The sequence below is a fragment of the Citrus sinensis genome, chromosome 3, assembly GCF_022201045.2.
Source record: "Citrus sinensis cultivar Valencia sweet orange chromosome 3, DVS_A1.0, whole genome shotgun sequence".
Lineage (NCBI taxonomy): Eukaryota > Viridiplantae > Streptophyta > Magnoliopsida > Sapindales > Rutaceae > Citrus > Citrus sinensis.
Window position 1 is genome coordinate 4973521 of NC_068558.1, and position 15224 is coordinate 4988744.

General features: G+C 30.2%; 1 protein-coding gene across 1 annotated transcript; it reads right to left on the reverse strand.

Annotated features, from left to right (window-relative positions):
* Positions 1–2554: 2554 nt before the first annotated feature.
* On the reverse strand, positions 2555–4273 carry LOC102609966 (phospholipase A1-Ibeta2, chloroplastic). Its single transcript, XM_006477051.4, has one exon. The coding sequence runs from the start codon at positions 4184–4186 to the stop codon at positions 2585–2587; it is 1602 nt and encodes a 533-aa protein (XP_006477114.2). The 5' UTR covers positions 4187–4273; the 3' UTR covers positions 2555–2584.
* Positions 4274–15224: the final 10951 nt, after the last annotated feature.

Genomic DNA, 15224 nt, shown 5'->3' on the forward strand with positions numbered 1-15224 from the left:
GAATGCTGATAAGTACGAAATTAAGAATAATTTCTTACAAAAGAGCAAGCCACCAAATGACCAAATCGTCAAAATTAGTGCGATGACCTGTAATTAATGAAAGGAATTGACCTTGTCAATAAGAGCTTTTGTTGATTTCAAAATATGTAAATGTTAGTCGTCAAAGCAACGCAAATTATTCTCTCCGCGAATACAAATTAAATCCTAGTTGTGTACATAAATTAACTTCCCTGAGATTTTAAATCAAAGTAGTAGATATATATATATATATATATATATATATATATATATATATATATAACGGACTATATAACATGCAACTGCAACGAAGTTTCATGTTACAGTTGTCATCGACTGCACCGGTCGTCGGTCTTACTGAACATTTCGGCGGCCGGGGACTTGACGACCAGATGAATTCAATAAGCGAGACAAGGACTAGACATGTTTGCAGCCCACGACAACGGAATATGACCTCACGTACGGCAGACCAAGCCAACGTCATCTTGAATAATTGATATTGCGTTCATACCCGACAATATAGAGCTGAGTCAAAGGCAAAATATATGCATGATTGATCAAATAAACATCGGACTTCAGACATGTAGGCAGCTTTCACTAAACAAATCAGCACTTCCCGTCTCTAACCGGCAGTATATTCTCGGCACGTCGATTTGTGTATTCGCAGCTGAAAAACTAATTAATTTTGAGTGCTATTAGGCTCTGTTTGGCACACATGATTGGTTTGGACTAAATATAAATTATATTAGATTAGATTACACGATATTGCCTTATATTTGATATAATGTCGGATTGGACAATGTTAAATTTTATTTGAATTAAAAGAATAACTATTTATGAATATTTAAGAGTATTAATTAAAATAAACTTAAAGGTAATTAATAAGAACAATAAGTATATAGTAAATTAGTTATTTGGTAGTCATGATTATAATAAACAAATATAAATTGATAAAACTATTTAATTATTTAATTAATTTTTATAAGATGTTTTAGATATATTTTACTTTATCATAAAGTTAGCAAATAATATCTATAAAATCAATTAATTACTAGTATTATTAATTTTCTTGATTATTTTTAATATTACATTAGTACTTATAAATTGGGATTACTAATTCTATAATTTAAGAACTTAATTTGAATTTAGTCCCCCCTAATTCAATCCATGGAAAGTTGCCAAACATGGGATAAATATTTTATCCTAAACTTAGTCTAATATCACACTTAGCCTCTATTTGGTACATAATTTCAAGTAAAGTTTATTTAAATGGAGCTTTTGTTAGAAGATGTTTCATAAATAGAGATTTTACTAAAAAAAATTAATTGTTAGGTTATCAATGAAAGATTTTATTAAAAATTTATGAAACTACTTTGATAGGCAAGTTTTTAAAGTTATGTTATAAAATAATAAAATAAAATTGTCAAATAAGTAGGGATGTTTTAGATATTTTAACATTTTAAAAAAAAATTTCAACCTTAACTCCCAAAAATCCAAAATTTAAGCTTTTATTAGTAGAGGCAAAATAACTTATTTAAGTTTCAAAAACTCTATTAGAAAAATAACCAAACACCAATAAAAAATTATGATAAGAGCTTATGAGATTAAATAAGCATTTATGGTCATTAAATAAGTCATACCAAACATGTATTTATATAGTCCTAACTTCCAAACATAACTTTAGTGTATATTTCTTCATTTATTATATTCTTGATAAGGATATATGGCAAAAATTTAATCAATGAATGAAAAATCTATACATTGAGACCACCCAATTCGAGAAATAATAGAAGAATTCATTGATATGACTTATGTAAAAATGACATGAGGTCATTGCGTATATCACATGGTAACTTTAATATATTCTACACTTAATTACTTTTTGTTCTTTAATTTAGTATGTTTACTGACAACACAATCATCTACCCACTAATTAATGTGATTATGCGCTTAATTAATTGTTTTATAATCGATCTGAAATATGTACCAGATAATCACTTGTGGTGAGAGCCGATGGTAGCTAGGTTGCTTTTTTTTTTTTTTTGAATACTGATTACACATCAAATTACTGCATTGCACATATATTTACAACAACTGCTAATAGCAGATATTACATTAATATTTACAATTAAATATACATGATTGAGACTTACATTATTACATTGAATTTTATGAAGTATATGTTCAGACAAATAATTCCTCACAGACGAGAGATGTTCCTACTCCACTTACATTTCACAAGGAAGAAAGATTTATAAATATTTAAGAATATGTAGCTGGGGCTTGAATCGCTGCCCTCACAAGCGTGAGAGCAGCAGCCCACCACTTTGACCAAGGCCGAAGTGGCGATGGTAGCTAGGTAGCTATCTCACTAAAAGTGGGGTCATTTTCAGAAGAATATATGCCGTTCGAGAGCAAGAAATTTTAGGTCCGAGAGAGAACAAATAAATGAATGACATATATTTGTATATAAAAAATAAACAACGCATGATCTACCTCGCTCACAGATCAATTTTATACACATAAGCTTATGCCATTTCATTTATAATAATTTGTATATTTATAATTAAGATGGGCTGGGCAGGCAACTCGAGGAGGGGAATAGGCCCTCTCTTTCAAGGTTCAAACCAGTCAAGGCATTTGCCTTACTAGTATACAACTTTTTTACATTCGATCTCTGGTCATTCAGTAACTTTACAAGACTTCTCTTAGCATTTGCTCTAAATGGACAATCTGACGCCATGAACCCATCCACCAAGTGCAAATAAGCCTCCAAGTCATGGCAACATGCAACATCCGCATTTGGCTTCAAATACGGAGACATCTTTGTGTCAACGCGTAGCTCAGTTCCCACGTGAGAATATGCCCACTCACTCTCCTCATTATTTATCACGTTGAGCATCTTTTTGATATTTTCATTTGCCACATCTTCCCCTATAAAGTTTCCTGGCACTCTAGTGATGAGATCTTGATTGTTCACAATACGCAATACCTTGACGTTGTTGGCCTTCACACGATTGGCGAATCCTCGATTGCCAACGCGAGGCCCACCGAATGAAAATACAGCAACTGGCGGGACGCTTGGCGCGCATGTGCTTATATCATCCGCTACTAACAGGGACAAGGCAGCGCCGAGGCTGTGGCCTGTCACTGTTATGCTTAGGGTCTCCCCTTTGTACAACTCCATGAGCCTACGGACTTCTTCCAATACTGATTCAGACAGGCTCGGCACTTGAGCTCCACGTGTGTTGTACAAGCTCAAGAACCCACTTTCAACTTTTGATTGTTTATCGTGAGGCATGTCAGCCAACTGGGCTCGAAAGTTCTCGGCCCATTCTAGACACGTGGCGGTTCCACGTAACGCGATGACTATGTCTCTCCTGCCCATCCGCTGGATCTCTCTCCTGTCGTCGCAGACAGCAACGTAGCCTATCCAACTTGACCGTTGAGTCATCCACCCGAGATCCGGTGCTACGTCGTCGACCCACTTGGGCAATCCGACTGATGACGTGGCGTAGAGGCTCTTCGTCACCTTGTAAGACCTATCAGACAGAGCCACGTATCTGGGTTGGGGAGCTTCATCTGCTGACATGGCCGGGTTTGAATGAAAAGAATGGTAAGCTGCTTGCACAAACTCTCCATATCTCACCACCTCTCGCCGGAGATTCTCATCGAGCGGGTCAAGTAGCCCGGCCCAATCTTTGCAACCATGATATTCACGCCAACGGGAACCAAGGTTGTTTCTTGGAGAATATTCAGCTGACGAAATTGATAACAAGCGCTGAAGCCTGTTCAAGTGTCTTGGTGACATTTCCTCCGCTGCTTTCATTTCAGGCCAAAATCTTTTAAGGCCTTCCAAAACCATGCCCTTGTTTTCCGTTGACCCCTTCTTGTGAACCGGTTGCTGCAAGTCCAGTTGACTCGGTTGCGTAAGTGGTTGTTGTTTTTGGAGAATTTTCTCGAGATTAGATAAATGTAACCTTGTCACTTCATTAGATGAAGAAGTAGTTAGTTTAAGCGTTTGAGTTGATGTAGCAGCAGTGTTAATACTTGCATTAACAGCTGTTGGGTTTAATCTGGAAGGTTGGCGTTTGAAGCTGGCACGTTTCGCCTGAAAAATGCTGGCGTTTTTTGCCGGAACAGTGGAGCTAATCTGAAGAGACTGCATAGGGAAATTAAGCAATCGAGAGAGAGAGAGAGAGAGAGAGATATTAATAACGGTCAATGAGAGTTATGATGGATGTGAACCTGAAACCAACTAAGCAAAGCTTGAATAGATCAAGCCCCGTATATATAGATTAAGTGATAGCTGTTTGCCCTTTGGGTTTTGCTTTATTTACATTCAGAACCATATTGTTGACAATCTGTGAATGGATTAATGAAATTACAAATATTAAATTACGTTATTAATTACCTCATATGAAGGGCATGACTTGTAAAATAGCGTAGGTTGACCATTCCTGTCAACGCCGCATCTGCGTGGGCGTGTTTGTAGTTTTATTATTATTATTATTATTTCTCATAATTTCCAAAAGGGGTGCTTGTATGTTTTCGCTTCAAGAAAGGTCGGAGATCTACGTATTTTTAACCTCATACGAAGGGCGTGTCTTCTTGTCTTGTCTCTGTTTCATGTTGAATAGACTAAAATGCCCCTCGACGTTCATGTTTTTCCACTGGAATTACAACTCTGCCCATGCTTGTCCTCAAAGAATTGGTTGAACTAATTTTTAGCAGTTCGCAGTATGTAGTTTGACTTTCAACGAGCAGAGCTATTTGTGTACGGGCGTGAAATGTGAATGCATGGTATTTTATGAATAATCTATCCATCATCTCAAGATCATTGACATGTTCATAAAATATGAAAACAGTTTTTGAATGTCAATTTTGGTAAGTATTACGTAAGAGCGATTTTTTGTGACGAAAATAAGTTGTCGTTTCTGGTTAAATTTTATGTGATCCATCGTAAGGTCTTTCATGTTTAAAAATATTTATTATCTCAACAGCTTCCTTGCGTGAAGATGAAAAATTGTTCTCCAAAAATATTGGAATACCGTAAGTATTTCCAATAACAATTTTCAAACTCCACTACTAGATTTTTCTCCGGGATACATTTGAATTTTGAAATTGCTCTAGTCTAGTCTAAATATAAATCCAAATCTAAATTTGCAGCTATTTGGATAATTTCAAGTCTTCGTGCGTCACATCTTTCACGTCAAAAACTTAAACAGTTAGGTTTGGTGATTGTTTCAAAAGCAGCTTTGAGCAGGCTTCATCAGGTGGAGGGGATAAAATGTTGAATTTCCACAAACACAATAAAAATTTAAAAAAAAAAAACAAAAAAAAAAAGGTTTGATTTTTGAATGGGTTTTCTATTTGAAGTACACAATCAAAAAATGAACTAAAGTCAAATTTTTTTGTCAATTGTTTAGTTGAGTACTGGAGTTCACCGACACCTTCTCCCTGAATGTACATTTTGAGTCTCTGAATTTATTTAGTTGATTTTCTATGTTGGATTCTAATTGTGGGATGATTATGTTGAACTTTGTTTATATTGTACATAATCTAAAAAAAGTCAAATATTTCTTTCTTTCTTTTTTATAAATATTTTTAACAAAACTTTTTGACTAGATGTTGGTAAAAGATTGTAACCTTTCTGGCAACACAAACGATTTCGTTTCACTTCTTAAAATGGTGTTCACACCTTATTCTCTCTCTTACGCCATTGCATGTTCATCCGTTTTCAGTATTGAAATTGCATGCACCGACCGTAGACATTTTCTTCGGTTCGGTCAGAAAGCAAAAGTAGTACTGAATACTTTTGCAATAAATGGATCCTTTTTTTTAAAAAAAAAAAATTATATTTTCTCTTTTTATTTTATTATTATTATTTTTTAAATGACTGTGTTTTTTTTTTTTTTTATGTTATAACATCAATATTTAATATTTGATGTTGGAACATATATGTAACTTTTTAACGTACCAATTATTTTTACATTTTGATAAACACATCATATTCTATTGATGGTATTAATATATCCTTAAACGATGTAGCCTACTTTTGTTGGATAGCTTTAATCAGACTGGTTGATTTCTTATCATGAAAGTATACGAGGGGTTGAATGCTCAATTTCACGGGGATATGTTTGATTTGGGGAGGGATGGAATGTAAGTAACAGGTTAAAAGTTCAATTATAAGAGATCACATTTAATTTAGATTAGGTACCTGAACGGAAAAAGATTGACTAAAACCCAAGAAGTATAAATGCGTGTTCTCGTTATTGTTGATATTATTATTATTATTAAATAACTGGTAAACATATAAAAAAAGTTAGTGACTAAACTGTCATTCTTTTTAACATAACCCAACAATAAAGTCGAAACTTTTGTTTCAACCGGTGGCATCACCACGCCTGTGACAAGCAGAACTATTTTATCTAGGGATATTATCACTGCACCATCTAATATTTTTTACCATATCATTTTACCAAGAAATTTTTTTGATAATTACTTTTTTCCACTTAATATTTCAGTTTTTATCATTTTTCCATTAAACCTTTAAAATTAACTGAATTTTTAATATAAATTATAGTAAAAGTCTATTTTATTCATAAACTGTAGAGTGTAATTTAACCATGTAAATTAAAAAATATATAAAATTAATTATATACAAGAAATAATACTTTTATCAATTGATTGTTTTGCATATTTAAAATAATTAATTAATAAAATTATAAATTTATGCCTTGTGAAATTTCTAAAATACTTAATATAATGAAATTCTTAAAATTACCCTATGACATTAGCAATTTATTAATGAAATTAATGATTTAATGGTATAATAATGAAAACCGAAACATTAAGTGGAAGAAAACAATTATCAGAAAGTTTTGGTGGTAAAATAATACGTTCGAAAACATTTGATGGTAAAATGATAATACCCCTTTTATCTAAATTCATATTTAATGCTGAAGCACTACAAGATGTACAATAATCTATTGGAAAAGTTGATGTTAATATTGATTATTATGGACATGCATATGCCATTATAATGTGATCAAAGATAATGATCCCTGGAGCACTTGGAAGACTTATTTATCAATCTTAACGTTTCGTCACTCTGCCGCAAAGAACATTGACTACGAGAATATGCAAAGAAGATTATGTAATGCGGAATCGGAAACGGGGCCGGAGGTTGTAAAGCATAAGGTTTATTATAATATCTATATTGTGCATTTGGCAGCTTCCATTACAATGTATTGCATTGTATTAAAATACTGTTTTTATGCTATTCTATAGTCAGTGGCGAATTTAGAAAAATAATTTATCGGGTGTTAGATTACATAATAGTAAAATTTTAAAACTAAAACTTTGAATGTATAAAATATTTGTTAATACATTTAGAATTATTTTTAACGTATTTTCAAGAATAAAAAAATGTTTGTGGTGATGACTTATCATTATTTTTAATTATAGTGTAGGCTTTTATAATTCTAAAAGTTAAAGTTTAAATTTTGTGAGTTTATAAATTTATAGGATCAATTTTAATAGATTTAATGAAGGTTAATTAGAAATCTTAAATATTTTTCTTTTATTCTTATAGTTTTTTTTTAGCTAGTGGGGGCTATAGTCCCCACTGGTCACATACTGCATGTGCCCCTGCCTATATTTAGTTACAATTTGGAGATACATTGCACTAAATTAAAAAGGTGATTAATATCATGAAAGATGTATAAAATAAACCCATAAGGACATAATTTAGGCTATATTACATTAGAATACTGATCATATTTTAACTATAATCATTTGGACTTTATTTATTTATTAAACTATAATAAATTTAAATTTTTAAATATTAATTTTTTTTAGATTTAAATATTTATTAAACTATAATAAATTTAAAATTTTAAATATTAATAAAAATTTGAATTAAAACAATTGTAATAAACCTAAATATTTAATAAATGAAAGATAATACATTATTTTACTTTCATTACATAAAATTATTGTAATTATTTTAATTTAAATCCGTTGAAGGTTCTTTAATTTTATTTAATCAGTTATTGTTTATTAAAATACTAAATCTAAAAATAAATTTAAATTAAACAATTATATTTGACATCAATAAATAAAAATAAGTTTATAATTTAATATTATTTTATAATATAATATAGTATTTTTACTATATAATATTAAATTATAGTTTATTATATTTTCAGCAATGATTTTGAAATTTCCCTTATTAGTTCTACCATTAGATTTTTCTCCGGGAGATATTGGAAAATTGGAATTTGCTTTAGTCTAAAGCTAAATCTATTCTGAAGTAATATATGTGGATAATTTCAAAGGTTAAATGGCTTCATGCGTGACATCTTTCATGACAAAATCTTTAGCAATTAGGTTTGGTGACTGGTTCAACAGCTACTTCAAGCGAGCTGCTAATAAGATTGGATGTAGCAAAAATTTTGAACTTTTTAAAATATCTCAATGGTTTGATTTTTGAATGAGTTTACTGTTTGAAGTGCCCAGCAAAAAGCTAAATTAAAGTCAAACAAGTCTCTTTGTTTTTCTAATGAAAAGCTTTTTGACTTGATGTTTACAAGTAAAAAGTATGTAATCTTTACCTCATCAACAAAGGCCATGTTCTTTGCGACTGTAGAAAAAAATTTATAACAATAAAAAAATATATTTAATAAATATATAAAAAAATTTATTATACAAGCGTAAAACTAAATCAACTTATTTTATAACTTACAACAGATAGTATTTATCAAATACTTTCAAACTGTAATTCTTAAATTACAAATTTTCCAATTCAAACTCGAGGAAAATTTCTTTTCATATAAACTTCTTGAAAATTAAAACGGTGTCCACATATAATTGTTGTCTTACACTATTGCATGCACACCGACCGTTTCTTTGGTGGAAAATTGCCTGAGCGGCATCGGCAGATATCCACCTGTTATTTCACGATTGACCTTTACAACAATCTATTTCAAAAATCCATAAATTAATTATATCCACTATGCTAGCAGCGAACTGGCAAGCTTCTTTTCTCTTTCTTTATTTTTTTTTAATTTTTTTTTTTATGTTGATCTCCAAGTTTTGTTCTTGACCCCTAATTCATTACATATTTATAACAAAAAATCTGGGAAAATCAATTTTACATAATAAATTGAAGGTCAAGAAGTAAAATTCCAGGGATCAAGAGAAAAAAAAACCTTAAAATTTTGAGAATTTTCAATGAAAAACTGATGAGTTCTGTAGCATAAAACGTTACATTGTGACTAGATTGCTATTAGAAGAAGCCTTAGAAAGGGTTAACCCATATAATTAAAGTCAAATAAGTCTCTTTGTTTTTCTAATGAAAAGCTTTTTGACTTGATGCTTACAAGTATGTAACCTTTACCTCATCAACAAAGGCCATGTTCAATACATCTATAGAAAAAATTTATAATAGTAAAAGGAAAATTAATAGTATATAATAAATATAATTTTTAAAATAATAAATTTAACAAAATTAATAAATATATAATAAATTTTTTTTATTATACAAACATAAAATTAAATTAACTTAATTTTTAAATTATAATAATTAATATTTATCAAATATTTTCAGACTATAATTCTTAAAATACAATTGTCCCTATTCAATCTCAGCCAAAATTTATTTTCATAGAAACTTCTTGAAAATTAAAATGGTGTCCCCATATAATTATTGTCTTACTCACTATTGCATGCGCACCGACCGTTTCTTTGGTGGGAAAGTGCTTGAGCGGTATAGGCAATTATCAACCTGTCATTTCACGATTGACTTTCTACAAACAACAAAACTCCATAAATTAAGTATTTCCACTATGCGAGTGGCGAACTGGCAAGCGATTATACGATCAAGATTATTGCTCTCCGCTGTACTCCTCATCCTCAATTTTATTTTCTCTTTGTTTAATTTTTTTTTAATATGTCGATCTCCAAGTTTTGTTCTTGACCCCTAATTCATTACATATTTATAACAAAAACAAATCTGGGAAAATCAATCATAAATAATAAATTGAAGGTTGAGAAGTAAAATTTGAAGGATCAAGAAAAATAAAAAAGCTTAAAAATTTGAGAAATTTCAATGAAAAAGCCTTAGAAAGGTTTATGCACGCGTAAAGGAATTTACAGCAACGTGAAAAACAAGATTCGGACATTAATAAATTCATAAGCCACGGTGTCTGCGTTTTCAAGATTCGGCATCTGTTGATCTCCATGATGTGACAAAAGCAATGGGTGGAAATCTCACACGCACTTTTTTTAGTTCCGTAATGTAATCCATTATGATGTCGCTGCTCATTAGAAATAGAAAACAAACTCGCATGCAAAAAGCATGTAATTATGTATCACAGCCTTATTACAATATTCAATATCCTCAAATCTCTTTTCCGCGGACTGGATAGATTTCTCCGACCTTTTTTTTTTTTGCTGATGGCCGAATCATATCACTTATTTTAAAGAGAAAAGCAAAAGTAACCACAAGGTCCACACCACTCTTTTGATATCTCTACGGAAGAACGATGGCCCTACCATTATTTATATAACGCGCCTTTTTCACATTTTTATTATTTTATTGCGATATAATATGGTGGTGCAATGGTGGTTTACTTTTAATCCGACGAGTGATCCTTCAGAGTTGGAAAGGCAGTGGACGGTACCAAATCAGCCAAGCTGACACAATAATGTGCAAAATGATTTTCTTTTTCTAACCTTAATTGTCTTAAGTTTCATTCGTATTCTCTCCTTACTTTTTCTTTTAATTTTTCCCCATTAATTTCTCACTGATAATGATAAAAACAATAAAATAATGCCTCTAAACCATTCATAACTAATATATAATATACACGTGTCGTAAGATTTTTAAAAAATAAGTAAAAGTAAGACGAGTAAAAGATCAATTTCTTTAATTTGAAGATATAGAAACACTTAACGTATGCAAATATGAGTGGTTGATGTTACAATATCTAATATGTCATGCTATATTAATTGTTATTCTTTTCTTTTACTACAAATACTTCATCAAATTTCAATAATAACCCTTTCTATCTTCTCATTCACCACCCACGTATCTTCTTCAAAAGTTTAGGGATAAACAAATAAATCGAATAGAGAAAACTGATTTTACAAATATGTATTATTTTTTTTTTAATTGAAAAATATTATCAACTCAGATCTAAAATTTTATACGATAATCATTCAAAGGAAAAAAAAGATAGAGAGGTTAATTAATTATTTTGGGTCTTTCAAATAGGGATGGCAATGGGGAGGGGAGGGGAGGGGACCAATCTCCCCATACCCATCCCCGATGTTTTGCATATGTCCCCGTCCCCTCCCCGTCCCCGTCAAAATTGCTTGAGAGAATCCCCATCCCCTCCCCGAATAATAACAGGGGATCCCCGAGGGTCCCCGGTCCCCGAATAATTAATAGTCTAATACATTTTTTATTTTCGATTTTAAATTAAAGAAATTGCCATCCCTACTTTCAAACTATTCTGAAACTGTGAAGGAGACGTGTGAGTAAAGAAGACTGCAAGAGAAACGTGATCATATAATAAGTGGGGGGGACAGCTCTAAGAGGCATGCGTATCTTCTGGTATACAAAATTATTATCGCTTGGAAAAGCTTTTGGTATAATTAAAACATTGATGAACACCAAGAGACCAACCCCACAATGTACATGCGTATCTATCTTTCACATCAGAGCTCAGAAATGTGCATGCATATGCCGGGGACTTGCATTTCTCGGTCACTCCAGTCTTCATTCTTTAGACGTTTTTCCCTCCATTAGATTTCTTTAATTGCTTCAGTCTTCAGTGCTGATCCAACACACGCATCAGTCATCACACTGCTAGTAGTTTGACCTTTGAGTTCACTCACTGACATCACCTGTTTTGTTTTAGACTTAAAAGGCAACCATTGCGACTTTTTGGAACACGGCAAAAACATCGATGTGTATAATACAGAAAATAATGAGCGTTGGACATACCTACTCTTTTTTGAAATAGTTACTGTCCGTTCGGCAATACTGAATCCTATAAAATAATACGATTAAATGATAATAAGTTTTACATAAAAGGGTGTGTTTGGCACACTGTATTGTATTATGTTATATTGTATTATTTTTATGCTAGTGTATTGTATTATGCTGTATTACATTAGTATTGTATTATAACAATGTTGTACAATGTTTGATGCTGCACTGTACTGTATTAATTTTTTTGTGATTAACTTAAATTATATATTTAAAAAATAATATTTATTAGTACCTAGGGGTGGGCACGGTTCGGTTCAGTTCGAAATTAAGTAGAACCGATTTAAATCGGTTATTTTATAAAAAGAACCGAACTCAATAAGAACCGAACTCAAACGGTTCTTTTCGGATCGGTTCGGTTCGGTTCGGTTTTTTCGGCTCTGGGCCTATTGGGCCTATTTTGAATTTTTAATTTTTTAGCCCATTGGGCCTCATGAATGTAATAATTTTTTTCAACAATTAATTTATCCTAATTTTATTACAAATATTAACAATAAATACAAAATATTCAAAATACATTTTATCACTAATATCTTACTAACTATTAATAAGATACTCCCAAAATATGAAATATTAAAATTTCAAAATACATAACCAAACTCCAATACTCCATCTATATAAACATAATCATAATGTTATAAAGAGAAATAACACATGTTTGATTTGAATAAAATCATGTTTGATTTGAATAAAATTATTAACACATGTTTGATTTGAATAAAATAAAAAAATAATTCGGTTTTTCAGTTCGGTTTTTCGGTTAAGCTAAGTGAACCGAATACCGAACCGACATTTCGGTTTTTTTTACAAATGGTATATTCAGTTTTTTAAAAAATAAAAACCGAACCGAATTAGAAAAAACCGTCTGTTCGGTTCGGTTTTTTTAACACTACGGTTTTTTTGCCCACCCCTAATAGTACCTAGAAAAATACAAAATATGGAAGTCTTAAATTTTAGAAATTTGACATTATTTTTTAGTATAAATATTAAAAAAATAATTTTTCCATAAAGATTGAAGCTTATAGCCTTATAATCGACTGCATAACATTTATTTTAAATTAATATTATTTAAATTTATTCATATATAAATATTTTTATTAGTTATATTAATTTTTTATATATTAATTACTATAATATAATTAAATAATGTAATATCAAGTTATATTCTTATTTTTATATATTATTTAAGAACTTATTAATCAATTTGATATATTAATTATTATATAATTAAATAATACATTATTTAGTAATATTTTTAATATAATAAAAATTAAAATATGAATAATAAATTATTAATTTATATTAATAATTATGATATAAAAATAAAAGAAAAGAAAAGAAAATATTATATTATATTAAAAAGTTATATTATTTATTATTATTAAAAAAAGCAAAAGCAAAAGTAAAAAAAAAAAAAAGAAGCAGCAAATGCAAAAGCACAAGAGCTAAGAAACTGAGAAATGGAGGAGAAGATGACAAACAAGAAACTGAGAAGAAGAAGAAGAAACAGAGAAGACGAAAAAGAAGAGGGGAAAAGGAAAAAATAAAAATAAAAGAAAAATGAGAAGAGAGAAACATATATGACGAAGAAGAAGAGGGGAAAAGGAAAAAAGAAAAGAGAGAAAAACAGAGAAGATGAAGAATAAGAGGGGAAAAGGAAAAAAAATAAAACAAAAAGAGAGAGAGAGTAACAAGGAAGCCGAAGATGAAGAGAGGAAAAGATAAAAAAGAAAGAGAGAGAAATAGAGAAGACGAAGAAGAAGAAACTAATACAGTATAAACCCAAGTTTCACTCGGGTTTCCATTATGCGGGGTTTCCCGCATTAATTTTTTTTTTAATGCAATACCAGAGAAGTGCCAAACATCGTATTGTCATATTTTAATGCAATGCAGAGCGCTAATACAGTATAATGCGGCATGCCAAACATGGCCAAAGGGCATATTTGGTTATAGTATTAAGGGGTATTAAAATACTGTTCACATTAAGTTAATATCAATATCATGTTTGGTAAAATTTTGTAAGGGATTAAGGGGTATGCTAATGCAGCAAACTGCCGCATTAGCTAAGCCCGACTAGGAGTCGGGAAAAGCTAATGGGACAGTTTGCCGCATTAGCTTTTGTGCTTTTGCATTTGCTGCTTCTTTTTTTTGTTTTTACTTTTGCTTTTGCTTTTTTTAATAATAATAAATAATATAACTTTTTAATATAATATAATATAAATTTTATTTTCTTTTATTTTTATATCATAATTATTAATATAAATTAATAATTTATTGTTCATATCTTAATTTTTATTATATTAAAAATATTACTAAATAATGTATTATTTAATTATATAATAATTAATATATCAAATTGATTAATAAGTACTTAAATAATATATAAAAATAAGAATATAACTTGATATTACATTATTTAATTATATTATAGTAATTAATATATAAAAATTTAATATAACTAATAAAAATATTTATATATGAATAAATTTAAAAAATATTAATTTAAAATAAATGTTATATTGTCGATTATAAGGCTATAAGCTTCAATCTTTATGGAAGTTTTTTTTAATATTTATACTAAAAAATAATGTTAAATTTCTAAAATTCAAGAATTCTATATTTTGTATTTTTCTAGGTACTAATAAATATTACTTTCTAAATATATAATTTAAGTTAATCACAAAAAAATTAATACAGTACAGTGTAGCACCAAACATTGTACATTATTATAATACAGTGCTGATACAATATAGCATAATACAATACAGTGTGACAAACGCACCCAAAAGAAATTAGATGTTTATTTGCCCTTTGTTTATAATTTAATTGACCGGAAATGTGCTTTGCAATCCGTGATCAATTGAGTTCAAGTAACAACAAAAGTTGGGTTGATGTTTAGTGAGTGAGATTTTTCATTTCATCCATCCAAAATCTGCTAAAAAAATAAATAAATGCCTAGTGTAAATTGGTACACACACAATACTAATCGAGTCATTCTTACACATTAGACCTAATGCCGAGTTCACTTACTTTTAAAACCACAAGTTTTAGCTATAGGGTATACGATTTGAGTCCTTAGAATCCGCCCCTCTTTGAGAACCCACGTTTGGTCATGTGTTCGTTTGGGTGATTTTGCAGGTCT